Genomic DNA, 27,734 nt, shown 5'->3' with positions numbered 1-27,734 from the left:
AGGGAAAAATATGTGTCTTATAGGGTGAAAAATACGGTATATTAACCCCTTAAGGACCTTTCTGTCCAGGCCATTTTTAGCAAATCTGACATGTGTCACTTTATGTGGTAATAACTTTAAAATGCTTTTACTTAGCCAGGCGAATCTGAGATTGTTTTCTTGTCACATATTGTACTTCATGACAGTGGTAAAATTGAGTCAAAAAAAATCATTTTTACTTATAAAAAATACCAAATTTACAAAAAATTTTGAAAAATTAGCAAATTAGCAAATTTCAATTTCTCTACTTTTAAAATAGATAGTAATACCTCCATAAATAGTTATTACTTTACATTCCCCATATGTTTACTTCATGTTTGGTCATTTTGAAAGTTACATTTTATTTTTTTGGGAAGTTAGAAGGTTTAGAAGTTTAGAAGCAAATCTTAAAATTTTTAAGAATATTTCCAAACCCCAATTTTTTCAGGACCAGTTCAGTTATGAAGTCACTTTCTGGGGCTTACATATTAGAAAACACCCATAAATCACATTTTAGAAACTACACCCCTCAAGCTATTCAAAACTGATTTTGCAAACTTTGTTAACCCTTTAGGTGCCCCACGAGAATTAAATGAAAATCTGAATGAAATTTAAAAATGTAACTTTTTTTAGCAGATTTTAAATTTCAATAAAATTTTTCTGCAACACATCAAGGGTTAACAGCCAAACAAAATTCAAAATCTATTACCTTAAATCTGTAGTTTACAGAAACACCCCATGTGTGCTCAAAAACTGATGTATGGGCGCACAGCAGGCTTCAGAGTGGAAGGAGCACCATATGGCTTTTGGAGAGCGGATTTAGCTGGAATGGTAATTGGGAGCTATGTCGCACATGAAGACACTCTGAGGTGGCCCTACAGTGGGAACACCCAAAAAGTGACCCCATTCTGGAAACTACACCCCTCAAGGAATATTTCAAGGTGTGTAGTGAGCACTTTGACCCATCAGGCGTTACACAGAATTAGGAAACGCTTGGCTGTGAAAATGAAAAATTTTATTTTTTTTCAGAAAAAGTTGCTTTACACCCATATTTTTCACTTTTTCAAGGGGTAAGAGGACAAAATGCACCCCACATTTTGTTCCCCATTTCCCCTCGAATACGCCAACACCACATATGTGCTCACAAAATGATGTATGGGTGCATGACAGGCTTCAAAAGGAAAGTAGCGCCATAGGGCTTTTGGAGGACAGATTTTGCAGGATTGGCTTTTGGGAGCTATGTCGCATATGAAGAAACCCTGAGGTGCCCCTAGAGTGGAAACCCTCAAAAAGTGACCTCATTCTGGAAACTACACCCCTCAAGGAATATTTCAAGATGTGGAGTGAGAACTTTATCCTCAAAGGTGATTCATGGATTTGGCTGTGAAAATGAAAAATTCTAATTTTTTCCAGTAAAATGGATTTTAGGCCCAAATTTTTCACTTTCGCAAGGGATAACTGGAGAAAATGCATCCCCAAATGTATTGCCCATTTTCTCCTGATTACAGCAATACCCCAGATGTGCTTTTATACTGCTAAATGGGCGTACCACAGGCGTCAGAAGGAAAGGAGCAACAAATGGCTTCTGGAAGGCAGATTTCACCGGAATAATTGACAGGCGCCATGTTGCAATTGAACACACCCTGAGATACCCCTAGAGTGGAAACCCCCAAAAAGTGGATTGCTATACGCTGTATACTCCCCTGGCTATAACTCCTAGCTCTTGTAAGAGCTGTTCCTGTTCCTTGTTCCTGTGGTGGTTATGGTGTCGAGCGGAGTGCTTGGAGCCCTCGGGAAGCACTAGGAGCATCCATCAACGGAGGTACCCAGTCGGGGTGCCAGGAGATCCGTTACAGTAAGTTATCCGTATCCTCAGAAGCTGGGGCACATACGGCCGCCACTTCTTCCTCTCTCCCTTTGTACTCCTTGAGCATGTTGATGTGAAATGTGTGCTTCACATCCTCGTTCTCACAACTAGCTACAGTGTAAGTAGTGTCACATATCTTCCCAATAATCTGGTATGGTCCCTGCCAGGCAGCCTGTAGTTTGTCATGCTGGACTGGTTTAAGTACCTTCTGTCCGAATTTAAAACTATGGTATCGGGCCTTCCGGTCATACCATGCCCGCTGGCGCCGCTGGGCCACCTGAAGTTTCTTGCGTACCTTCTGAGTCAATGCCTCCATACGGTCTCTCAACTCCAGCACTTATGGTACCACCAGGGTCCCTGCTGACTCTGTGGCCCCCTCCCAGTGCTCCTTAATGAGATCGAGGGGTCCCCTCACTCGCCTCCCGTATAACAGCTCAACGGGCGAGAAGCTCGTCGATTCCTGCGGCACCTCCCTATAAGCAAAGAGGAGGTGAGGCAGGAGATGCTCCCAGTCTCTGTAAGCGTCCGTGAACGTCTTCAGCATTTGCTTCAGCGTTCCATGAAATCACTCACAGAGACCGTTAGTCTGGGGGTAATACGGGGAGCTCATCAGGGGTTTTATCCCACAGACCTTCCATAGCTGATGTGTTACGGTCACCGTGAATTAAGTACCCTGGTCAGATAGAATTTCTCTGGGAAATCCTACTCTTGAGAATACTTTAACCAGGGCATCTGCTACTGTCTCAGCCTCAATATTGGGCACCTCTACTGCTTCGGGGTATCTAGTGGCATAATCCACTATGGTTAGGATATAGTTGTTCCAGCCAATAGCAGCGCTGGCAGGGGACCCAAAACACTGGTGTCCCCTACCTGACCTAGGAGGAGACAGGTGCTGAATTGTTCAGCATCGGTCACCTCCACATGACACCCCCACCCCCCTGCAGCTCCGTATCGCAGCCGGAGCTGCGATGCGCAGCAGCGCATGTGTAAGGAATCTGGCCAATAGCAGCGATCGGTGCTGCAGGGGGGCAGTGCAGCACCATGCTGCCCTTACCTGGCATGGCTGCCTGCCAGTAAGAGCAGGCATGGTGCCGCGATTCCCCCCTATCCTTCCCCAGAGCCCCGGGTGAAAGAAGCCTCAGACAGTTGCTGCAGCTCACGCTCACACAGCACAATGCTGCTGTCTGAGCGTGAGCTACTGGAAGGGTGGACATCCCTGTGTCAGTCCAGGCCCTGCGCCGGACGAAGGACAGGGAGCCTGAAAACTGGACGTCTGGCCACCCTATTTGAAACACAGTTTGAACGGAGTATGTACGTTAAGTGGTTCAGGCTGTATTAATTGCAGAAAACTGGAGAAGAATCAAATATAAGATGAGGAATAACAATGTACTGCCTTTTCAAGCACTATAATTATTCATATATTCATTTGAATAGAGTCAGTCTTATTTGTATAGACCGCAAACCTTGCTGAGGTATTTACTTGTACAGGCTCCAACGCTGTGGTTTCTGGCTTCGGCGCAGCAGGTGAGACGCGCTGCCCCATGATGTGCTACATGGTGTGAGACAGTGACAGGTCTCACGCAGGTTAGAGGCAAGGAAGGGGTGGATAGTTCGGTCCACACCCCTATTCCACCATAGGCGAAGGCGAGACCAGCTGGAAGTAATTAGGCTGGCACAAAGCACCTCCCAGGGTGTCAGCAGGGGGGAAACTGTGTTACCTGTAGACAGAGGCCTGGAGGCTCTGTCTGTGTGGTCTCAGCTGGGCAAGGCTGAGGGACCACGAGGCTGGGAGATAGCCTGGAGTTGGGGGACGCAGCGACGCCTGGGAGGGTCGCAGGGCCATAGTCAGGCAGACTACTGAGCCCCAATCCCCCACACGAAGCAGTGAACTAGAGACAGTAGGCATACTGTGCTCTGGACAGCCAGGAGGCTGTGGGACATTGGCTGACAAAGCCGCACGAGTTCACAGGGTGTGAACTGTGACCTAGGTGAGTCAGGAAACTCTGTGTTAGTTACAGCCTAGCCGGGCAAGTGTTTATTATTTTATGTGGATGTCACATGTGTTAGGTGAAGCTGCGACTTCATGATGACCTGTATTGGTTGGAGTGTGCACAATAAATGCACGGTTTGGACCTGAAACCTGGTGTCCTAAAGTCGTATCTGTGAGAATGACCCCCAAATAAGAGGCGATCCCTTACAATGGCCATGCCACCGGTGACGCGGCAGCATCCTTAGCAACAGGATGCAATACTCTGTTTCTCCCTGCAGCGGGCCTGTGATGGAGGAGACTAGCAGTGGGCTAGCTCTACTCCTATTTGCTAGTGTTCTGACTAATGGAGCACCGAGTCATGACCTATTAGGTTCTGATCCAGGGACTCAGTGCTCTATTTAAACCCCTTCCTAGCCATACACCAGTACCAGTAAAAGTCTATGACTCCCTAGATGTGCTCCCAGTCCCAATCTGTCTGTGCATTTGGATTGCTCATATTATTGACCTCGGCTTGCTTTTGACCACTCTCTGCCTAGTGTTTTTTTTTGTATTGTGTCTCCCCAGTGGCGTGTCTAGGGTGTTTGGAATCCCCCCAATACTTAAAGCGAACCTTTCACCTGGATTTCACTTAATAAACTATCAAAAGTACCTTATAGATCATCCTCATTGTGTTAGCACACGGTCTTGTCCCGCTTTTCTGGCATGTATATGCATGGAAAAATCGCTTTATAAAGTACTCTTCTCCAGCTCCTGTAACTGAATCGCGCATGCGCCGTCCCCGATGCCTGCCTGTCTTCTCTTCCTCACGCGCGATTCAGTTACAGGATCGCGCTTGAGTCCGACGGCGCATGCGCCGCCTGTACAAGCACGGTCCCGGCGACTGAGCCGGGTGTCAATTCGACTGCATAGAGGCGGGGTTAGGGCAGGGGAGTAACAGCCTGGAGTGAGGGAAGGGCTACCCCCTTGACTTCTACCGTGACTTGTGGAGCTGGAGACGATTACTTTATAAAGCGATTTTTCCATGCATATACATGCCAGAAAAGCGGGACAAGACAGGTGAAAGGTTCGCTTTAAAAAAAAAAGTACCACCTCACGGTAGTATTGCCTTCATTGCACAACCTTCACAGTAGTTTTGTACAGATGTGTGCCCCCTCACAGTAGTTATGCCCACATTGTGTCCTCTCACAGTAGTTGTGCCCACATTGTGTCCCCTCACAGTAGTTGTGCCCACATTGTGCCCCCTCACAGTAGTTGTGCCCACATTGTGCCCCCTCACAGTAGTTATGCCCTCTCTATGCCCCTTTCACAGTTGTAATGCCCTATTTGTGCCCCCTTCCAGTAATAATCCCCATTGTGCCCCCTTCAAAGTAATAATCCCCATAGTGCCCCTTCACAGTAATAATCCCCATTGTGCCCCCTTCACAGTAATATTCCACATTGTGCCCCCTTCACAGTAATAATCCCCATAGTGCCCCTTCACAGTAATAATCCCCATTGTGCCCCCTTCACAGTAATAATCCACATTGTGCCCCCTTCACAGTAATAATCCCCATTGTGCCCCCTTCACAGTAATAATCCCCATTGTGCCCCCTTCATAGTAATAATCCCCATTGTGTCCCCTTTATAGTAATAATGCCCACTGTGCCCCCATAGTAATAATGCCCATTGTGCCCCTTTCACAGTAATAATGCCCATTGTTCCCCCTTAATAGTAATAATGCCCACTGTGCTAGTAATGCCCTCTGTGCCCCCTCCATAGTAGAAATCCCCATTGTGCCCCCTTCATAGTAATAATGCCCACTGTGTCCCCTTCACATTAGTAATGCCCTATGTGCCCCCCTCCATAGTAGTAATGCCTTCTGTGCCTTCTCTATAGTAATAAAGTCCTCAGTGCCCCCTCCATAGTAATAAAGTCCTCAGTGCCCCCTCCATAGTAATAAAGTCCTCTGTGCCCCCTCCATAGTAATAAAGTCCTCTGTGCCCCCTCCATAGTAATAATGTCCTCTGTGCCCCCACCATACTAATAAAGTCCTCTGTGCCATCTCTATAGTAATAAAGTCCTCTGTCTGTGCCCCCTCCATAGTAATAAAAAAAAAAAAACACTAACTACTCACCTTGTCCCGCTCCTGAAGCTCACATACCTCTCTTCCCTGCAGGCACAGATCGCTTTGCAGCACTGTGTGGGTGGATTTTATGCAGATTTCCAGACTGCAGACTCCACCCACACCGGTTGGCAGCGCGATCTGTGTCTGCAGGCTGAATGGTGGAGCAGGGAGAAGTCTTCCTGCTTCACCATTCTGTGTGCCGCCAGCCTGAAGAAGTGGAGGAGCGCAGGGAGCTGAGCGGTGAGTGACAGGACCCAGCTCCCTGCGCTCCAGCAATCAGCGCTTCCATCTGTATTGATGGAAGCGCCCATTGCTTCTGGCACCCCCCTGAGAGTCGGCACCCGGGGCGGACCGCCCCCCACGCCCTTAGTACGCCACTGTGTCTCCCGTCTGGTTCTGATCTCGGCTTGGCTATTTGACTACTGTCTGACTCTCGATTTGGTACTGTATCGTCCTCCTGGTTCAGACTCATTCCTGTATGACTCTGCTTTTGTGTGGTTTTGTCTCTGTTTCGTATGTATTGCACCTTAGTAGGATAGGGAATGTCAACCAGTTGCGGACTTGCCGCCTAGGGCTTGCACTGCAAGTAGGCAGGGGAAGTGGGCGGGGTTCCAGTTAGGGCTCACTGTCTGTGTCTTCCCTGCGGACAACAATTTCATGCAATTTTTCAAGCCTGGATATAACATGTTAGATGATAACATTTATATGATCTATATGTTTTTATATTTTTATTATATTGTATGTTTTATTTATTTTTGAGAATTGAAACCATTGAAGAGAAACATGACTGGTGTGAGTAATAGCTACAAAGATCAATTATTCTGCAGTGCAGCAAAGGACAGGAACTGATGTTAGAAAATGATAAGAGATGGACGGTTATGAAAGGAAACGAGCGATAACATTTTCTTTGTTGTCTTTACAGGTTTAGGAGGTCCAAGTTTCACCATCGGTAAATCCTTATGGCTGCTATGGGCGTTGGTGTTTAATAATTCAGTTCCTATACAGAATCCCCGTGGTACTACCAGTAAGATCATGGTGCTGGTCTGGGCCTTCTTTGCGGTAATATTCTTGGCTAGCTACACAGCCAATCTAGCTGCCTTCATGATTCAGGAGCAGTATATAGATACCGTGTCTGGCTTGAGTGACAGGAAGGTGAGTGGGGTCTCAATCCCTGGTTGATTATTACCTTTCAAACTCTATATACTGGCTATTTTTCTTAATCTAACCCAATCTACAATTCTGTCTATCACATATCAATCACAAGTCCATATAGTGGAAGGATGGGTTTCTGACTGCCTGCATTCACCACTAGGGGGAGCTCTCTGAATAAGTCCACCTTCATAAAAAAAAAAGCACTCTGGGAAAAATGTCTATCCTTTGCTCACTTTGTATGGTAAATATCAGATGGATAGTAGTGCCATTAATTTTCTTACTGAGCACTTTATTCCTGATTTATCTGCCTGCATTTCCCCCATTGAGCTACTGTAGGTGCACAGGATTTCTCAAGAACTAGATGTGCCAGATTGCACCAAAAATTTACAGGTTTGCACCAATTTCTTTAAAAGGAACCTGTCATCATGAACATGGTGTCTTATCTGCAGTCTGCCTGTTATAGAGCAGGAGGAGCTGAGCAGATTGATATATATCTTTATGGGAAAATATTCAGTCTAAGGGCTCATGCACATGCCCTTCGAGACATACGGTCCGTGAGCCGGCCATATCTCCCGAAGCGGCATACATCGTGCGAACGGGAGCGCACAGCATTATAGGTTACTATGATACTGTGCGCATCTGGCCGCCCGCGGTACTATTGTCCTGCACTCATATGATCATATGAGTGCAGGACAGTAGTCCCGCAGGCGGCCCGATGCGCACAGTATCATAGTAACCTATGATTCTGTGCGCTCCCGTGTCCATGATGTATGCCGCTCCGGGACATATTGCCCGCTCACGGACCGTATGTCTCAGAGGGCATACGGTCGTGTGCATGAGCCCTAAGTTGTATTTTATGCGTTTAGATCTCTGCTCTTTCTAAGCTTAGGAGTCAAGTGGACGGGCCTACTCAGTGATTGACGGCCTTCCCTATATACAGAGCTGTCGATCACTGAGAAGATCGCCCACTGGCAGGGATTTCAATGAATAAAATACAAGTTATACTGAATCTTTACCTACAAAACTATATATCAATCTGCTCAGCTTCTCCTGCTCTAAAACAGGCAGCCTGGAGAAGCAACACAAAAAATGGCTGCAAACAACCATTATTTTCTGATTTATCTCTATATCTGTGTGAAGAAAGGATGTTTGGAGCTCTGTAAGATTTGTATGAAAGGCTTTAATACTGAAATATTACAGAAAGACCTTGATATGCTGGCAGCCTGTGCAGGTAAATGGCAGATAAAATTTAATGATGATAAATGTAAAGTAATCCACCAAGACCACAGTAATAATGTAGTAATACTGTGTAAATTGAATTCAATATCACAAAGGGGTATTTCTGCAAAGAATATGCATGGAAAACAGAAGGAGTTCAGCTGTAATACGGCCCTTCGGTCCACTTCTTAACAGTCACGTTAAAATTGGAAAAACACTCCCAAAAATGTCACTTTTTTTATTGTAGATTTTTAAAGTGTGTCTGCAGTAAATATTGTTGGCGCACAACTCAGGGGACACTATTGCATTTTTAACCCCTTAGTGACATAATTAATTTTAGCCTTAAGGACCAATAATATTTTCCCCCTTTTCACCTCTAGCAGTCATAACTTTAAAAAAATTTCTTCTGAATATTTTTTTTTTCAGGATTAGTTGTAGGTTTTCTAGGAACCATTTTGGGGTATATATAGTGTATTAAATGACTGTTATTATTTTATTATTTAATTTTTGTGGAATTTATTTACAGCATTCACTATGTGGTACAAATAACATAAGTTTATTATGTGGGTCAGTACGCTGATGATAATGCCATATTTCTATATATTTTTATAATTTTTCCTTTCCTCCTGCAGCTGTCAGCTCTGCAACTGCTCCCTCATTCTCCTTCAGACTGAAGGGGAGGGGGCCACCTGCTTTAGCTGCACATATCTCTGGTTTGGTATCAGCTAGAGATGGCATTCCAAACTTTCAAACAATACCAGAATGGCAGCAATATCTTCAGTACATGGTAAGATATCACTGTTAGAAATTGGGATGCAGTGTATGTAGCTGAAAGTGAAAGCAGGTTTTACTTGTGATTATTCCCGACTTGATTTCTAACAGTGATATCCTCTGTTGCTTTGACTAATGCCTGGGATACCAGCTTTCAAACAAGACCAGTTCCATGCTTCTAGCTGCTACCATTCAGGAGATATCAGCAGCTAAAGCATCCCTCCCCTTCCCCTTCTGCCCAAGCTCAGCTCCAGTTAAGTACTTTTCCCACAGCTGGAGTTGAGCTCGGGCAGAACTGTTAGGTGGTTAAAGGTGTTACCCTATAATTAATGTAAAAATGGTAAATCAGATATCATATAGTACATGACAGTCTCTCTCACAAAACTCAGGGGGCATGTCTATTCTTGGGGCAGTCCTTTCTGCAGCAGCTGGTGGCAGTCGAAGGATGGAACTGAGCATGTGCTTCCATCTCAGTGAGTTGGACAAAGAATTTAGAAAAAGAGAAAACAGCAGGTGGCGCCATACAGATTGTAGTAAATAACTCAGCGGTTATACTAAATTTATAATTACAGTACATGCAATTGCAAAAGTATTGAGATTTAGGTGGTGGTTTGAAAGATATAGAATATTTTTATGGGACAACTCCTTTAAATATGGAGTACAGTTTTATGCTCGACAGCACACAATGGATATAGGAGTACATGGAGTGATTTCCAAGGATCAAAATGTATCCCCTATCCCCACAGGTTAGATGTCTGATTAGTGGAGGGCAAACCCCTGGGACCTCCACTGATTGCAAGAATGGGGGTCCGATGTTTGAATGGGGTGGCAACACTATGAGATTGCTGGAGGTAGCCGAGCACTGTGGATATAGGAGTGCTAGGATAATGCCTTTAGGCTGCGTTCACACACAGTTTATTTATGGTGTTTTGCTGACTTTTGCATTTTATTTTACATCTTTTTTTGTGTGCATTTTTGAGGTAAAAATGTTAACTCTAGATCTGCGGCTCTCCAGCTGTTGTAAAACTACATCTCCCACCATGCAAGCCTGTAGTCTGATAGCTGTAGGCAGTCTGTGCATGCTGGGAGTTGTAGTTTTGCAACAGCTGGAGTGCTGCAGGTTGGCCATCCCTGCTCTAGATGTTCACTGAAGGTCAATGGGAATAAACTAGAGAACACAGTAAAAAGCTCTTTATGGTTAGAGAAGTCAAACTTTGAAATGCCCCACACTAAGGGTACAGCCACTGGATGTCCACCCGTGGCAACCAGTGACCACACAACTGTCAGTACGCTAAAATATAGTAATGAAAAAAATCAATGGAAAGATTTTAAAAGTAAGTTCTAGGCCTCAGTCTAATCATCTAAAGAGGGCAAAATATTATAATACTAAGGCCTCATGCACACGGCCGTTGTTTTGGGCCGCATCCGAGCCGCCGTTTTGGCGGCTCAGATGCGGACCCATTCACTTCAATAGGGCCGCAAAGGATGCGGACAGCACTCCGTGTAGAAGAATAGGCATTTATATTAAAGGCTGTCCTTTCCGCAAATTGCGGAACGCGCACGGACGCCATCAGTGTTTTGCGGATCCGCAATTTGTGGACCGCAAAACACACCACGGTTGTGTGTATGAGGCCTTATTCTAAGGATAGACCATCAATTTAGAAAGCTAGAAAACTGGTATTATACACTCAAATAATACTATGCTTGCATTATCCACATACCACCATACAGTGTCCAGGTAAATATTCCATAAATAGTTTAGGTAATCCATACATAGTCCAGATAGTGCTATACAGTGCCCATGTAAATATTACAAACATTGTTCAGACAGTGCCATATAGTGCGGAGATAAATCATGCATTTATTGTTGAGAGAGTGCCATACAGTACTGAGGTAAATATCCCATACATTGTCCAAATAGTACAATATAGCGGTCAGATAGAAAATGCACTTATTGTCCAGAGAGTGCCTTAGAATGGCCAGGTAAAAAAGTCAATATGTTGTCCAAAGGGTGTCAGTATCCAAATAAAATGTGCATACTTTATCCAGATAGTGCCTTACACTGCCCAGATAAATGGTCTATACATTAGCTATATATTGTATAGACCATTATCCAATAACAGATGATGTCCAGATAAATAATGCACTCATTTTCCAGAGAGTGTCCAGGTAAATAGTCCATACAATGTCCAGAGAGTGCCATACAGGGCCTGGGTAAATAGTCCATACATTGTCCAGATAGTATTGTACCGTGGTCAGATAAATAATACAAACATTATCCAGATAGTACCATTCAGTGTTTGTATAAATAATGTCCACAGTATCATGCAGTGCCCAGGTAAATAGTACATGAATTGTCCAGATAGCTTCTTACAGTGTCCATAATAATGCCCTCATTGTCCAGAGAGTAACATACAGTGCCTAGGTAAATAGTCCATACATTGTACAGATAGCGCCACACAGTGCCCAGATAAATAATACATACCTTATCCAGAAAGTGCCATTCAGTGCTCAGATAAATAATGCACTCATTGTCCACAATGTCATACAGTGCCAAGGTAAATAGTCCATACATTGTACAGATAGCGCCACACAGTGCCCAGATAAATAATACATATCTTATCCAGATAGTGCCATTCAGTGCTCAGATAAATAATGCACTCATTGTCCACAATGTCATACAGTGCCAAGGTAAATAGTCCATACATTGTCCACATAGCATCATACACTCATAATAATGCACTCATTGTCTAGATAGTTTCATACAGTGCCCAGGTAAAAAGCACTTTCACTGCCCAGATAAGTAGTACTTTCACTGCCCAGATAAGTAGTACTTTTACTGCCCAGATAAATAGTACTTTCCCTGCCCAGATAAGTAGTACTTTCACTGCCCAGATAAGTAGTACTTTCACTGCCCAGATAAGTAGTACTTTCACTGCCCAGATAAGTAGTACTTTCACTGCCCAGATAAGTAGTACTTTCACTGCCCAGATAAGTAGTACTTTCACTGCCCAGATAAGTAGTACTTTCACTGCCCAGATAAGTAGTACTTTCACTGCCCAGATAAGTAGTACTTTCACTGCCCAGATAAGTAGTACTTTCACTGCCCAGATAAGTAGTACTTTTACTGCCCAGATAAGTAGTACTTTCACTGCCCAGATAAGTAGTACTTTCACTGCCCAGATAAGTAGTACTTTCACTGCCCAGATAAGTAGTACTTTTACTGCCCAGATAAATAGTACTTTCCCTGCCCAGATAAGTAGTACTTTCACTGCTCAGATAAGTAGTACTTTCACTGCCCAGATAAGTAGTACTTTCACTGCCCAGATAAGTAGTACTTTCACTGCTCTGAGAGTGCTATACAGTTGTGAGATAAATAATGCACTCGTTGCCCAGATCGCTCCATACAGTGCTCAGATAACTAGTGTGTACAGTGCCCAGATAGTGTCTAGGGGTGTTCAGGAAGTATATTACACATTATACCAATATATCATACATTACCCAGAGGTTGGGTATCGATATCCCCGAACAGTAACCTTTGCCCCCTTTCAGCAATCCTCTATATAGATCTGACTTACATATTCCTGTTGCCTTTGCTTCATAGATAGTGATGAATAAAGGCAAACATTGTTCATATCTGAACTAAAAATAGGTGGTTTATTTGGTGCAGTGGGGATCAATAGGATACACAGAACAGAATGCACATTGGATCAACATAGGAACATAACAGAGATAGACATACCGCAGAAAGCGTAAATGAAGGCGACAAAGGGAAACATTAGCAGGATGGAAAGAAAAGGCAGGTTACAATGTTCCTAGGAGGGTGAAAAACCCAGACATTCCTCATTATGTTCGTGATTAAGCTCTCATTAACACATGTTGTTAATTGTCAGACTGCTATCATCCCGCCTGCTGCTGCAGGATGCTGAGCATTGATGTAGCGGTGTGCAGATTGTGTATGGGAAATTACAAATGCAGTACAGGTTTCATGTCTAGTTACTAAAGAGGCTTCAATGGGTAAATGATCCTAAAGATGTCTTCAAGTGCAGCAAATTTTCTTACAGAAATTTTCTGCGACTGAAAATCAGTTCTATTCACCTGAATGGGCCTTGCCGAAATCCAGGCGCTTGCCACCAACACAGCCCCATTCAGATGAATGGAATTGATATTCAGTCGCAGTCCACTGCACCCTAACGGAGCAAAACTGTTTCATTTTCTACATTCTAAACATATGACATAGTAAAGCTACTTTCACACTCGCGTTTTGTGCGGATCCGTCATGGACATGGATAATACAACCGTCTGCATCCGTTCAGAACGGATCCGTTTGTATTATCTTTAACATTGCCAAAACGGATCCGTCTTGAACACCATTGAAAATCAATGGAGGACGGATCCGTTTTCTATCGTGCCAGATTGTGTCAGTGAAAACAGATCCATCCCCATGTACTTACATTGTGTGCCAGGACGGATCCGTTTGGCTCAGTTTCGTCAGACGGACACCAAAACGCTGCAAGCAGCATTTTGGTGTCCGCCTCCAAAGCGGAATGGAGACGGAACGGAGGCAAACTAATGCATTCTGAGCGGATCCTTTTCCATTCAGGATGCATTAAAATGCAAACTGAGGCTACTTTCACACCTGCGTTAGGTGCGGATCCGTCTGGTATCTGCACCGATAATGCAAACGATTGTATCAGTTCAGAACGGATCCGTTTGCATTGTGAAGAACAAAGTCAAAACGGATCCATCCTGACTTACATTGAAAGTCAATGGAGGACGGATCAGTTTTCTATTGCACCATATTGTGTCAGTGAAAACGGATCCGCTCCCATTGACTTAAATTGTAAGTCAGGACGGATCCGTTTGGCTCTGCATCGCCAGGCAGACACCAAAACGCTGCAAGCAGTGTTTTGGTGTCCGCCTCCAGAGCGGAATGGAGGCGGAACGGAGCCAGACTGATGCATTCTGAGCGGATCCTGTTCCATTCAGAATGCATTAGGGCAAAACTGATCCGTTTTGAACCGTTTGTGAGAGCCCTGAACGGATCTCACAAACGGAAAGCCAAAACACGAGTGTGAAAGTAGACTAAGATGGTATTACATATAGGTAATGTGTCATCAAAAAAATGACCTATTATTTAATTCAAGTTTTTATGTTAAAAATATAATCTTTGGTGTTTTTTTAAAAACATTTCTATGTCACTCTCTATGGCTAAAATCCTGCAATTTTCACGCTGGCCACTAAGACTAGTAATATGTTATTACAACATATATTTAGAGATATGCTTTACAGCAGCAACATGGGTGGGTCATAGACACAATAGACTGCCGCTGACCTTATTAATTTCTCGGGGAGGGTATGTGCAGAGGTCATTGTGCAGGGCAGGGGAGTGGGTAAGTTGTGATGTCACCTATAGTGAATGGTGGGTCTATCTATCTATCTATCTATTTACAGCTATCTATCTATATCTATATCTATCTACAGGTATCTATCTATCTACAGCTATCTATCTATATCTATCTATCTATCTATCTATCTATCATCTATCTACAGGTATCTATCTATCTACAGCTATCTATCTATATCTATCTATCTATCTATCTATCATCTATCTACAGGTATCTATCTATCTATCTATCTACAGGTATCTATCTATCTATCTATCTATCTACAGGTATCTATCTATCTATCCAGTCCCATATCTATATATGTGTATGTGTTACCGTGTTACCTTTCATTGTAATCATATTAACAGAGGAATGAACAGAACACTTACATGGTGCCCTCCTTTTCAGTTGCAGATCTGCTAATTCCTGGGCTTTTCCTCTGTCCTCCAAGTTGGTCACACCACTTCCCAGACTACGTGACACATACTGTGCATTTGCAGTACCCCATTAGGAATATTACAAAGGAGTAACTGATACCAACTGACACAATGCAATATTTTTTTACACTGTATCAGCAACCTAACAGTTAACGTTTGGCAGACTGTTTCTATTACCAGGTGATGGACTAGGTCCGCCACCTGGTTAGTGAGAATAGGGAGTCTACTCTGAGGAAAGCTACAGAAAAGACGTGTATGTGGAGAGTTCCTGCAGAAGCTATGCCCAAGCTCAGAGAATCCTTGCTGCCGGAAAAGCTACTTTACTATCAGAGTAATCGTGAAGGAAAAGAGATCAGACATCCTGTAAGGTCCAAAACTCACAAGGCCATGCATTGGGTCACTTTAACACATATTTCACTTTTTACCGTATTATTGGCAGGCCTGTAAATTGTGGGGATTTATAGTCCTTGCTATTACTCTCTATGTCCGCGGCTACATTGAAGAAGCCAACTCTCTCAACATGTCTAATCATATCTCTTCCTGGGCTGGTCCTCTTTATGACAGCCTCAAGGTCCCAGAGGAACAAGGACTTGGTGATCAAGGCCATTCCCACAATACATCCCAGAATACCAGTAAATCTTAGCATGTTACCTGCCGGATGTTTTATTTTAGCAGGCTTATGATCTTTTCTGTGTCTGCAGTTCCAGAAGCCACAAGAGCATTACCCGCCTTTTAGATTTGGCACTGTCCCAAATGGCAGCACTGAGCGTAACATCCGCACCAATTATCCTGACATGCACAGTTACATGGTGAGATACAACCAGCGATCAGTGGAAGATGCTCTTGCCAGCTTGAAGTCTGGGTGAGGACTATTTTACAGATTACAATTCCGATGTGAATTCAAGTATAGATAATATGTTGGCGCTTATGTAGTTACATAGTGAAGCTACATTCATACTGCATTTGTAGTGTGCCATACCCGCCAGAGAAGCTCTCGATGAATCCATAAGCCCCCATTTAGCCAGTGGCCAAAAGAGTGTCCCATTGTCCTCCGTTGGGCTGATATACGTCAATATACCTTTTTCATCCTGGACAGAGTATGGTGCACTATTCCATAGAGGCAAAAACATACACCACCCAGTGCACATGCTGATTAGTTTGAACCTTGACATATATGACTATTTGGTTGCTTTACATCCTACTCACTCCAACCTAACCCTAACCACCAAAAAAGGGCATGCCTTCGTTATCTCAATCAGTTATGTGCTACAAAGCCTGAAATAGTTGTACATTAATTGTAATAAATGTTTATATACCAGTGGTCCTCAAACAGTAGCTTAGGAGCCACTTGTAGCTCTTGACCCCACCTGTGTGGCTTGCCATTTGTACGGATGTACTGGTTACAATACAAATTCACCCATCAAATTTAAAAATATTTGAAAATGTTTGCTATTTTTTGAAAAGTGGCTGTGGATCCCCTGTGTCACTTGAACAGATTTGGCTTGGGGTCACTTTTAAGGGTGTTATCTATGTGGCCTCCCTGGTATTCACCTTTTAACCCTTATACAGGGATCTGGACTTTGCTGCAGGGGAACCATCAGACCTCTTGGTGAAGTCTCTGTTCAATTGAAAGCTGACACATGAGGGTCAACAGACACCAGTCTGGAGCACCAAGGGATCAGGCAAAACCGTAGTGAGGGAGAGACCGTAGTCAGGGAGAGGCCGAGGGAAGGGCAGGCAGAGGTTGTGAGTCCTGACCACCACTTGAAGTTAAACATGGCTCACAATGTAGAAAAAGGTTAGTTAACTTCTGCTCTATACTATATCCTGTACTCTGGATAACACTTCTTTATATCTTCTTCTTTAGTATTGCCAGGTGATATCTTAGGCCTTGTGTTTTCCCACAGAAAGTTGGACGCCTTCATTTATGATGCAGCAGTGCTGAATTACATGGCAGGCAAGGATGAAGGGTGTAAGCTGGTGACCATTGGAAGTGGGAAGGTCTTTGCTACAACAGGGTATGGTATTGCTCTACAGAAGAACTCACGGTGGAAGCGACCCATTGACCTGGCATTACTACAGTTTCTAGGAGATGGTAGGTGTCAACCTCTATGACATCACTTTTTGGTGTTTCTTGTATAATACTTCCATGAAAAAGTTAAAGGGGTTGTCTCATCACAGACAATGGGGGCTTATCGCTAGGATAGGCCCCCATTGTCTTATACGTGCAGGTCCCACCACTGGGACCCACACCTATATCGGGAACGGAGCCCCGCAAAGTGGTGGCTGGAGGACTCTGGTCTGACCATCACCAAGCGCACTCCCCAAAGAAGTGAATGGGAGCGCACCACGCATGACTGGCCACCCTTCACATTCACTTCTATGGGCCCGACGGAAATAGCTGAGCCAGCGCCCTCCGCCACCTTCCCCGCTCCGTTCTCGGTGTAGTTGCGGGTCCCTGTGGTGGGACCCGCACCTACCAGACATTGGGGGCATATCCTAGCAGTATGCCCCCATTGTCTCAGATGAGACAACCCCTTTAAGTCATGAACACAGTAAAAGTTCCACTTGACATTGAAGCAAAGAGATTTTTTTTTACAAGTTATTTGTATTTGATTCCTGGAGAAGGGACATTGATCTAGAGATTTATTTTGATTGCCAGATCTGGATTTAAAAAGGGTCTTTTGCCCTGAGATGATGAGAATTGTCTCTTGTCTCATGAAGATGTTATTGTTAACCTTTTTCTGAATCATCATTGCAAGACAGTAGGTTCAACCATAGGTTGACATTTATTAAAGCTTTTATGCCACTATTTTGGTGTAAAAGTCTCAATATAGTCTCATGTGCACGCCATAATTTGAGCCATTTTGAGCTTCTCACCACATTTCAGAAGTGGTGAGAAAAGGAGTTTAGCTGAGGGCCGGAGCCTATAACAGCATGATGGATGTCCTATAACTTGCACCAGAAACTGGCATAAGTTATAGCTCACGTCTATGCCAGCCCCTGCATTGGCGTAGGCTTGAGTTTCTGGTGCATGAAGTGCCAAAGAGGCGTCTAATTTATTAAGAGGCATCTGTCTCTTAATAAACTAGTCACATCTTACTCCAAAGCACAGAAATCATGAGTGGCATATGGAAACGCCAGTCTTGATAAATGTTCCCCTATGTCTAAATCCGACAGTAATAACTATATCATTAGGATAACTGATTGTACGGTATTTCTTTAAAGCCTGCACAAAAATAGCTTTATTCTAAGATGAAGCTAAATAATTGAGTAAGATGGTTTTTGTGAATCTCTGTGTCAAGCATCATTCCTTTAAAGGGGTTGTGCCACTAATATAAATGTCCAAGAGATAACACTGTTAAATCACATCCCCTAAATATCACCATTCATCAAAACTGCTTTATTCTACAGTTATTAGTCTACCATTGTGACCTGTGGAAGGTTCTCATTTATCCAGGTCATGGTATATCTGTAAAGAATAAATCAAGGCAACTGGACTTACTGTAGATTTCTTGAAACCGTTTCACTCGTTCTTCCAACGAGCTTTCTCAATTCTGAGTGACTGTACAAGAATTCTCTGGGAATAAATATGTAACTGAATCAACATTATCACCTACTGACTCCAATTAGGATAATGGAATCAACACCTTTGACCCCATGCTGGGTATAATGACCTCTGACCCCATGCTGGGTATAATTACCAGATGTTGATTCAGTTACATATTTATTCCCAGAGAATTCTTGTACAGTCACTCAGAATTTAGAAAGCTCGTTGGAAGAACGAGTGAAACGTTTTCAAGAAATCTAAAGTAAGTCCAGTTGCCTTGATTTATTCTTTACAGATATCTGTGGGAAATCAGTTTAGATATTCAGTTAATGTTGGGTGCGTCCAGCATTGGAGCCTTGTAATGTAGAACTCACCAAGTGTCACTGGTAAGAACGAGGGACATGACTAGTGTCACAATCTGCTGATGTCTCAGGACACATCTCACTGCCCTAAGGCATGATGGCACAGTATAAACATGAGAAACCAGGAAGTAGGATTCAAGCATGGGGGATAAGAAAAAATGGTAAATGAGGTAAATTTGAAAAAAAATGAAAAGAGGAATGAGAGCTAGAGTAACTGATGAAACTATACTTTAAAGTGAAAAGTCGTTTATGACACAACTCCTTTAACCACCTCAGCCCCCAGTGCTTAAACACCCTGAAAGACCAGGCCACTTTTTACACTTCTGACCTACACTACTTTCACCGTTTATTGCTCGGTCATGCAACTTACCACCCAAATGAATTTTACCTCCTTTTCTTCTCACTAATAGAGCTTTCATTTGGTGGTATTTCATTGCTGCTGACATTTTTACTTTTTTTGTTATTAATCGAAATTTAACGATTTTTTTGCAAAAAAATGACATTTTTCACTTTCAGTAGTAAAATTTTGCAAAAAAAACGACATCCATATAGAAATTTTGCTCTAAATTTATAGTTCTACATGTCTTTGATAAAAAAAAAATGTTTGGGTAAAAAAAAAATGGTTTGGGTAAAAGTTATAGCGTTTACAAACTATGGTACAAAAATGTGAATTTCCGCTTTTTGAAGCAGCTCTGACTTTCTGAGCACCTGTCATGTTTCCTGAGGTTCTACAATGCCCAGACAGTACAAACACCCCACAAATGACCCCATTTCTGAAATGAAGCAGCTCTGACTTTCTGAGCACCTGTCATGTTTCCTGAGGTTCTACAATGCCCAGACAGTACAAACACCCCACAAATGACCCCATTTCTGAAAGTACACACCCTAAGGTATTCGCTGATGGGCATAGTGAGTTCATAGAACTTTTTATTTTTTGTCACAAGTTAGCGGAAAATTATGATTTTCTTTTTTTTTTTTTTTTTTTTCTTACAAAGTCTCATATTCCACTAACTTGTGACAAAAAATAAAAAGTTTTATGAACTCACTATGCCCATCAGCGAATACCTTGGGGTCTCTTCTTTCCAAAATGGGGTCACTTGTGGGGTAGTTATACTGCCCTGGCATTCTAGGGGCCCAAATGTGTGGTAAGGAGTTTGAAATCAAATTCTGTAAAAAATGACCTGTGAAATCCGAAAGGTGCTCTTTGGAATATGGGCCCCTTTGCCCACCTAGGCTGCAAAAAAGTGTCACACATCTGGTATCTCCGTACTCAGGAGAAGGTGGGGAATGTGTTTTGGGGTGTCATTTTATATATACCCATGCTGGGTGAGAGAAATATCTTGGCAAAAGACAACTTTTCCCATTTTTTTATACAAAGTTGTCATTTGACCAAGATATTTATCTCACCCAGCATGGGTATATGTAAAAAGACACCCCAAAACACATTCCTCAACTTCTCCTGAGTACGGGGATACCAGATGTGTGACACTTTTTTGCAGCCTAGGTGGGCAAAGGGGCCCATATTCCAAAGAGCACCTTTCGGATTTCACTCCTCATTTTTTCCTGAATTTGATTTCAAACTCCTTACCACACATTTGGGCCCCTAGAATACCAGGGCAGTATAACTACCCCACAAGTGACCCCATTTTGGAAAGAAGACACCCCAAGGTATTCCGTGAGGGGCATGGCGAGTTCCTAGAATTTTTTATTTTTTGTCACAAGTTAGTGGAAAATGCTTATTTTTTTTTTTATTTTTTTTTTCATACAAAGTCTCATATTCCACAAACTTGTGACAAAAAATAAAAACTTCCATGAACTCACTATGCCCATCAGCGAATACCTTGGGGTCTCTTCTTTCCAAAATGGGGTCACTTGTGGGGTAGTTATACTGCCCTGGCATTCTAGGGGCCCAAATGTGTGGTAAGTAGGTAAATGACCTGTGAAATCCGAAAGGTGCTCTTTGGAATGTGGGCCCCTTTGCCCACCTAGGCTGCAAAAAAGTGTCACACATCTGGTATCTCTGTATTCAGGAGAAGTTGAGGAATGTGTTTTGGGGTGTCTTTTTACATATACCCATGCTGGGTGAGATAAATATCTTGGTCAAATGCCAACTTTGTATAAAAAAATGGGAAAAGTTGTCTTTTGCCAAGATATTTCTCTCACCCAGCATGGGTATATGTAAAATGACACCCCAAAACACATTCCCCAACTTCTCCCGATTACGGAGATACCAGATGTGTGACACTTTTTTGCAGCCTAGGTGGGCAAAGGGGCCCATATTCAAAAGAGCACCTTTCGGATTTCACAGGTCATTTTTTACAGAATTTGATTTCAAACTCCTTACCACACATTTGGGCCCCTAGAATGCCAGGGCAGTATAACTACCCCACAAGTGACCCCATTTTGGAAAGAAGAGACCCCAAGGTATTCGCTGATGGGCATAGTGAGTTCATGGAACTTTTTATTTTTTGTCACAAGTTAGTGGAATATGAGACTTTGTATGAAAAAAAAAATAAAAAAAAAAATAAGCATTTTCCACTAACTTGTGACAAAAAATAAAAAATTCTAGGAACTCGCCATGCCCATCAGCGAATACCTTGGGGTCTCTTCTTTCCAAAATGGGGTCACTTGTGGGGTAGTTATACTGCCCTGGCATTTTCCAGGGGCCCTAATGTGTGGTAAGTAGGTAAATGACCTGTGAAATCCTAAAGGTGCTCTTTGGAATATGGGCCCCTTTGCCCACCTAGGCTGCAAAAAAGTGTCACACATGTGGTATCGCCGTATTCAGGAGAAGTTGGGGAATGTGTTTTGGGGTGTCATTTTACATATACCCATGCTGGGTGAGAGAAATATCTTGGCAAAAGACAACTTTTCCCATTTTTTTATACAAAGTTGGCATTTGACCAAGATATTTCTCTCACCCAGCATGGGTATATGTAAAATGACACCCCAAAACACATTCCCCAACTTCTCCTGAGTACGGCGATACCAGATGTGTGACACTTTTTTGCAGCCTAGATGCGCAAAGGTGCCCAAATTCCTTTTAGGAGGGCATTTTTAGACATTTGGATACCAGACTTCTTCTCACGCTTTGGGGCCCCTAGAATGCCAGAGCAGTATAAATACCCCACATGTGACCCCATTTTGGAAAGAAGACACCCCAAGGTATTCAATGAGGGGCATGGCGAGTTCATAGAAATTTTTTTTTTTTGGCACAAGTTAGCGGAAATTGATATTTTTAATTTTTTTCTCACAAAGTCTCCCGTTCCGCTAACTTGGGACAAAAAATTCAATCTTTCATGGACTCAATATGCCCCTCACGGAATACCTGGGGGTGTCTTCTTTCCGAAATGGGGTCACATGTGGGGTATTTATACTGCCCTGGCATTCTAGGGGCCCTAAAGCGTGAGAAGAAGTCTGAAATATAAATGTCTAAAAAATTTTACGCATTTGGATTCCGTGAGGGGTATGGTAAGTTCATGTGAGATTTTATTTTTTGACACAAGTTAGTGGAATATGAGACTTTGTAAGAAAAAAAAATAAAAATTCTGCTAACTTGGGCCAAAAAAATATCTGAATGGAGCCTTACAGAGGGGGGGATCAATGACAGGGGGGGTGATCAATGACAGGGGGGGTGATCAATGACAGGGGGGTTGATCAATGACAGGGGGGTTGATCAATGACAGGGGGGTGATCAGGGAGTCTATATGGGGTGATCACCACAGTCATTGATCACGCCCCTGTAAGGCTTCATTCAGACGTCCGGATGCGTTTTGCGGATCCGATCCATCTATCAGTGCATCCGTAAAAATCATGCGGACATCTGAATGGAGCTTTACAGGGGGGTAATCAATGACAGGGGGGTGATCAGGGAGTCTATATGGGGTGATCACCACAGTCATTGATCATGCCCCTGTAAGGCTTCATTCAGACGTCCGGATGCGTTTTGCGGATCGGATCCATCTATCAGTGCATCCGTAAAAATCATGCGGACATCTGAATGGAGCTTTACAGGGGGGTGATCAATGACAGGGGGGTGATCAGGGAGTCTATATGGGGTGATCACCACAGTCATTGATCATGCCCCTGTAAGGCTTCATTCAGACGTCCGGATGCGTTTTGCGGATCGGATCCATCTATCAGTGCATCCGTAAAAATCATGCGGACATCTGAATGGAGCTTTACAGGGGGGTGATCAATGACAGGGGGGTGATCAGGGAGTCTATATGGGGTGATCACCACAGTCATTGATCATGCCCCTGTAAGGCTTCATTCAGACGTCCGGATGCGTTTTGCGGATCGGATCCATCTATCAGTGCATCCGTAAAAATCATGCGGACATCTGAATGGAGCTTTACAGGGGGGTGATCAGGGAGTCTATATGGGGTGATCACCACAGTCATTGATCATGCCCCTGTAAGGCTTCATTCAGACGTCCGGATGCGTTTTGAGGATCGGATCCATCTATCAGTGCATCCGTAAAAATCATGCGGACATCTGAATGGAGCTTTACAGGGGGGTGATCAGGGAGTCTATATGGGGTGATCACCACAGTCATTGATCATGCCCCTGTAAGGCTTCATTCAGACGTCCGGATGCGTTTTGCGGATCGGATCCATCTATCAGTGCATCCGTAAAAATCATGCGGACATCTGAATGGAGCTTTACAGGGGGGTGATCAGGGAGTCTATATGGGGTGATCACCACAGTCATTGATCATGCCCCTGTAAGGCTTCATTCAGACGTCCGGATGCGTTTTGAGGATCGGATCCATCTATCAGTGCATCCGTAAAAATCATGCGGACGTCTGAATGGAGCTTTACAGGGGGTTGATCAATGACAGGGGGGTAATCAATGACAGGGGGGGTGATCAGGGAGTCTATATGGGGTGATAACCACAGTCATTGATCACGCCCCTGTAAGGCTTCATTCAGACGTCCGGATGCGTTTTGCGGATCTGATCCATCTATCAGTGGATCCGTAAAAATCATGCGGACATCTGAATGGAGCTTTACAGGGGGGTAATCAATGACAGGGGGGTGATCAATGACAGGGGGGTGATCAGCTGGCAGGCTGGAGATCAACTCTCTTACCTTCCGTTCCTGTGAGCGCGCGCGCCTGTGTGCGCGCGTTCACAGGAAATCTCGCCCATCGCGAGATGACGCATATATGCGTGACTCTGCGCAGGGCTGCCACCTCCGGAACGCGATCCTGCGTTAGGCGGTCCGGAGGTGGTTAAAGAGGTTGTCTCATCTTAGACAATGGGGGCATATCGCTAGATATATCGAGAACGGAGCCCTAAAAGTGGTGGAGGGCGCACTGCGCATGCGCAGCCACCCTCTATTCATTTTCTATGGCTCAGCTATTTACACTGACCAAAAATAATAACGCAACACTTTCGGTTTTGCTCCCATTTTGCATGAGCTGAACTCAAAGATCTGAAACATTTTCGACATACACAAAAGACCCATTACTCTCAAATATTGTTCACAAATCTGTCTAAATCTGTGTTAGTGAGCACTTCTGCTTTGCCGAGATAATCCATCCCACCTCACAGGTGTGGCATATCAAGGTGCCGATTAGACAGCATGAATATTGCACAGGTGTGCCTTAGACTGCCCACAATAAAAGACCACTCTGCCCACAATAAAAGGCCACAGTTTTGCCTTACTTGGTGGGGAAGGGGTCAGAAAACCAATCAGTATCTGGTGTGGCCACCATTTGCCTCACGCAGTGCAACACATCTCCGTTGCATAGAGTTAATCAGGTTGTTGATTGTGGCCTGTGGAATGTTGGTCCACTCCTCTTCAATAGCTGTGCAAAGTTGCAGAATATTGGCAGGAACTGGAACACGCTGTTGTCTACGCCGATCCAGAGCATCCCAAACATGCTCAATGGGTGACATGCCCGGTGAGTATGCTGGCCATGCAAGAACTGGGATGTTTTCAGCTTCCAGGAATTGTGTACAGATCCTTCCAATATGGGGCCATGCATTATCATGCTGTAGCATGAGGTGATGGTCGTGGATGAATGGGCACAACAATGGGCCTCAGGATCTCCTCACGGTATCTCTGTGCATTCAAAATGCCATCATTAAAATGCACCTGTGTTCATTGTCCATAACATACGCCGACTCATCCGTGAACAGAACGCCTCTCCTACGTGCCAGATGCCATTGAATGTGAGCATTTACCCACTCAAGTCGGTTACGATGACGAACTGCAGTCAGGTCCAGACCCCGATGAGGACGACGAGCATGCAGATGAGATTCCCTGAGACGGTTTCTGACAGTTTGTGCAGAAATTCTTTGGTTATGCAAACCGATTGTTGCTGCAGCTGTCCGGGTGGCTGGTCTCAGATGATCATGGAGGTGAACATGCTGAATGTGGAGGTCCTGGGCTGGTGTGGTTACACGTGGTCTGCGGTTGTGAGGCCGGTTGGATGTACTGCCAAATTTTCTGAAACGCCTTTGGAGAAGGCTTATGGTAGAGAAATGAACATTCATTGCACGGGGAACAGCTCTGGTAGACATTCCTGCAGTCAGCATGCTAATTGCACGCTCCCTCAAACGTTGCGACATCTGTGGCATTGTGCTGTGTGATCAAACTGCACATTTCAGAAAGTGTTGCATTTATATTTTTGGTCAGTGTACATCGGGCCCATATAAGTGAATAGGAGCGGTGGCTGGTCATGCTCTCTATGGGGAGAGCACTTGGTGATGGCCGGACCAGAGTCCTCCAGCCACCACTTTTAGGGCTCCGTTCCCGATATAGATGTGGGTCCCAGCGGTGGGACCCGCACCTATAAGACAATGGGGGCATATCCTAGCGAAATGCCCCCATTGTCTGGGACGAGACTTTAAGTCTTGTATTAGGCATAATACAGTGCATATATTTTACACAGAGTGATCCTTTACAACACAGTTCAACAAAGTCTCTGAGACTTTACTCTGTGCTAAAGAGGCTTTCCACTACTTTTACATTGATGGCCTATACTCTATTTATTAGTTGGACTACTACTTTAAGTGCATTGCATCACTATATGTTATATTAGATACTGTACAGTATGTTTTGGAATTTGCAAAGGTTTCATTTTACTTTTTGTTAATTTTTTGTGAAGCCGATGTATGTAGCATATTTTGCACAAATGTTTCTCCCACAGTTAAAGGCTTTGTTTACATAGCAACATAGAATATAAGGCCAAAAAAAGACATTTGTCCACCCAGTTCTGCCTGTTATCCTGCAAGTTGATCCAGAGGAAGGCACCAAAAAAAACTGTGAGGTAGAAGCCAATTTTCCCCACTTAAGGGGAAAAAAATTCCTTCCCGACTCCAATCAGGCAATCAGAATAACTCCCTGGATCAACGACCCATCTCTAGTAGCATTAGCCTGTAATATTATTAATAATATGACAATAGCAAAGACAGGTGCACTCTGCGGTCTTACTAAACCCTCAAACTGATTTGAAAATTGAGAGATTAGCCAAAATGTCCTACGGTGTAGGACATGTCTGAGCCCGAGCACCGCGCCAAGGTTTCTCAAGTAGCTTGGTACCTAACACTCACCTACCTGTGTCATGTGGGCAATACCAGGAGCCAGTGGGCCGTAGGACATGTTGGCTAATCTCTCAATTTTAAAATCAGTTTGAGGGTTTAGTAAGACCGCAGAGTGCACCTGTCTTTGCTATTGTTATATTGTTATATTGATTATCACATCCACATAATTGCTATCTTGTGTAGGATGTCTATTGTGGTACTTATGGTTCGCTACGGGCATCCTCCACTGTATGCATTTTTGCTGGGGATCGCCATTAGCAACGGGCCACAAGTGCAGGAATTGCTCCCCTGTATATATATGCACAACTGCATGTGGGTTTGTGCATTTCCTGCCTGTTTAATACCACGCCATTCTTTTTAGTCTGTAATATTATTACACTCCAGAAATACATCCAGGCCCCTCTTGAACTCTTTTAGTGAACTCTCCATCACCACCTCCTCAGGCAGAGAGTTCTATAGTGTCACTGCTCTTACCGTAAGAAGAATCTTCTTCTATGTTTGTGTACAAACCTTCTTTCCTCCAGACACAGAGGATGTCCCCTTGTCACAGTCACACTCCTGGTGATAAATAGATGATGGGAGAGATCTCTGTACTGACCCCTGATATATTTATACATAGTAATTAGATCTCCCCTCAGTCGTCTTTTTTCTAAAGTGATTAACCTTAATTTTGATAATCTTTCAGGGTACTGTAGTCCCCCCATTCCAGTTATTACTTTAGTTGCCCTTCTCGGTACCCTCTCCAGCTCTGCTATGTCTGCCTTGTTCACAGAAGCCCAGAACTGTACACAGTACTCCATGTGTGGTCTGACTAGTGATTTGTATAGTGGTAGGACTATGTTCTCATTGCGGGGACCTATGCCCCTTTTGATGCAACCCATTATCTTATTGGCCTTGGCAGCAGCTGCCTGACACTGGTTTTTACAGATTAGCTTGCTGTTCACTAAAATTCCTAGGTCCCTTTCCGTGTCAGTGTTACCCAGTGTTTTACCATTTAGTATGTACGGGTGACTTGCATTATTCCTTCCCATGTGTATAACCTTACATTTGTCAGTGTTAAACCTCATCTGCCACTTATCTGCCCAAGCCTCCAATCTATCCAGATCCCTCTGTAGCAGTATACTGTCCTCTTCCTTGTCAATTACGTCACACAGTTTAGTGTCATCTGCAAAAATTTATATTTTACTGTGCAAGCCTTTTACAAGATCATTAATAAATATATTGAAGAGAATAGGGCCCAATACTGACCCCTGAGGTACTCCACTACTGACAGTGACCCAATCTGAGTGTGTACCGTTAATAACCACCCTCTGTTTTCTATCA

At 43.8% G+C, this 27,734-nt stretch overlaps 1 protein-coding gene across 1 annotated transcript in view; it reads left to right on the top strand.

The window, feature by feature from the left end:
* GRIN2C (glutamate ionotropic receptor NMDA type subunit 2C) overlaps window positions 1–27,734 on the top strand; it is an 86,384-nt gene that overhangs the window by 45,180 nt on the left and 13,470 nt on the right. The window contains exons 10-12 of the mRNA XM_040438500.1: window positions 6,902–7,131; window positions 15,646–15,806; window positions 16,852–17,039. Coding sequence (XP_040294434.1) covers window positions 6,902–7,131; window positions 15,646–15,806; window positions 16,852–17,039 — 579 coding nt within the window. The remainder of the gene's footprint in view (window positions 1–6,901; window positions 7,132–15,645; window positions 15,807–16,851; window positions 17,040–27,734) is intronic.

The sequence above is a fragment of the Bufo bufo genome, chromosome 6 (genome assembly GCF_905171765.1).
Source record: "Bufo bufo chromosome 6, aBufBuf1.1, whole genome shotgun sequence".
NCBI lineage: Eukaryota > Metazoa > Chordata > Amphibia > Anura > Bufonidae > Bufo > Bufo bufo.
Note: the sequence above shows the minus strand (reverse complement) of the source record. Positions and strands in the feature narration are given on the sequence as shown.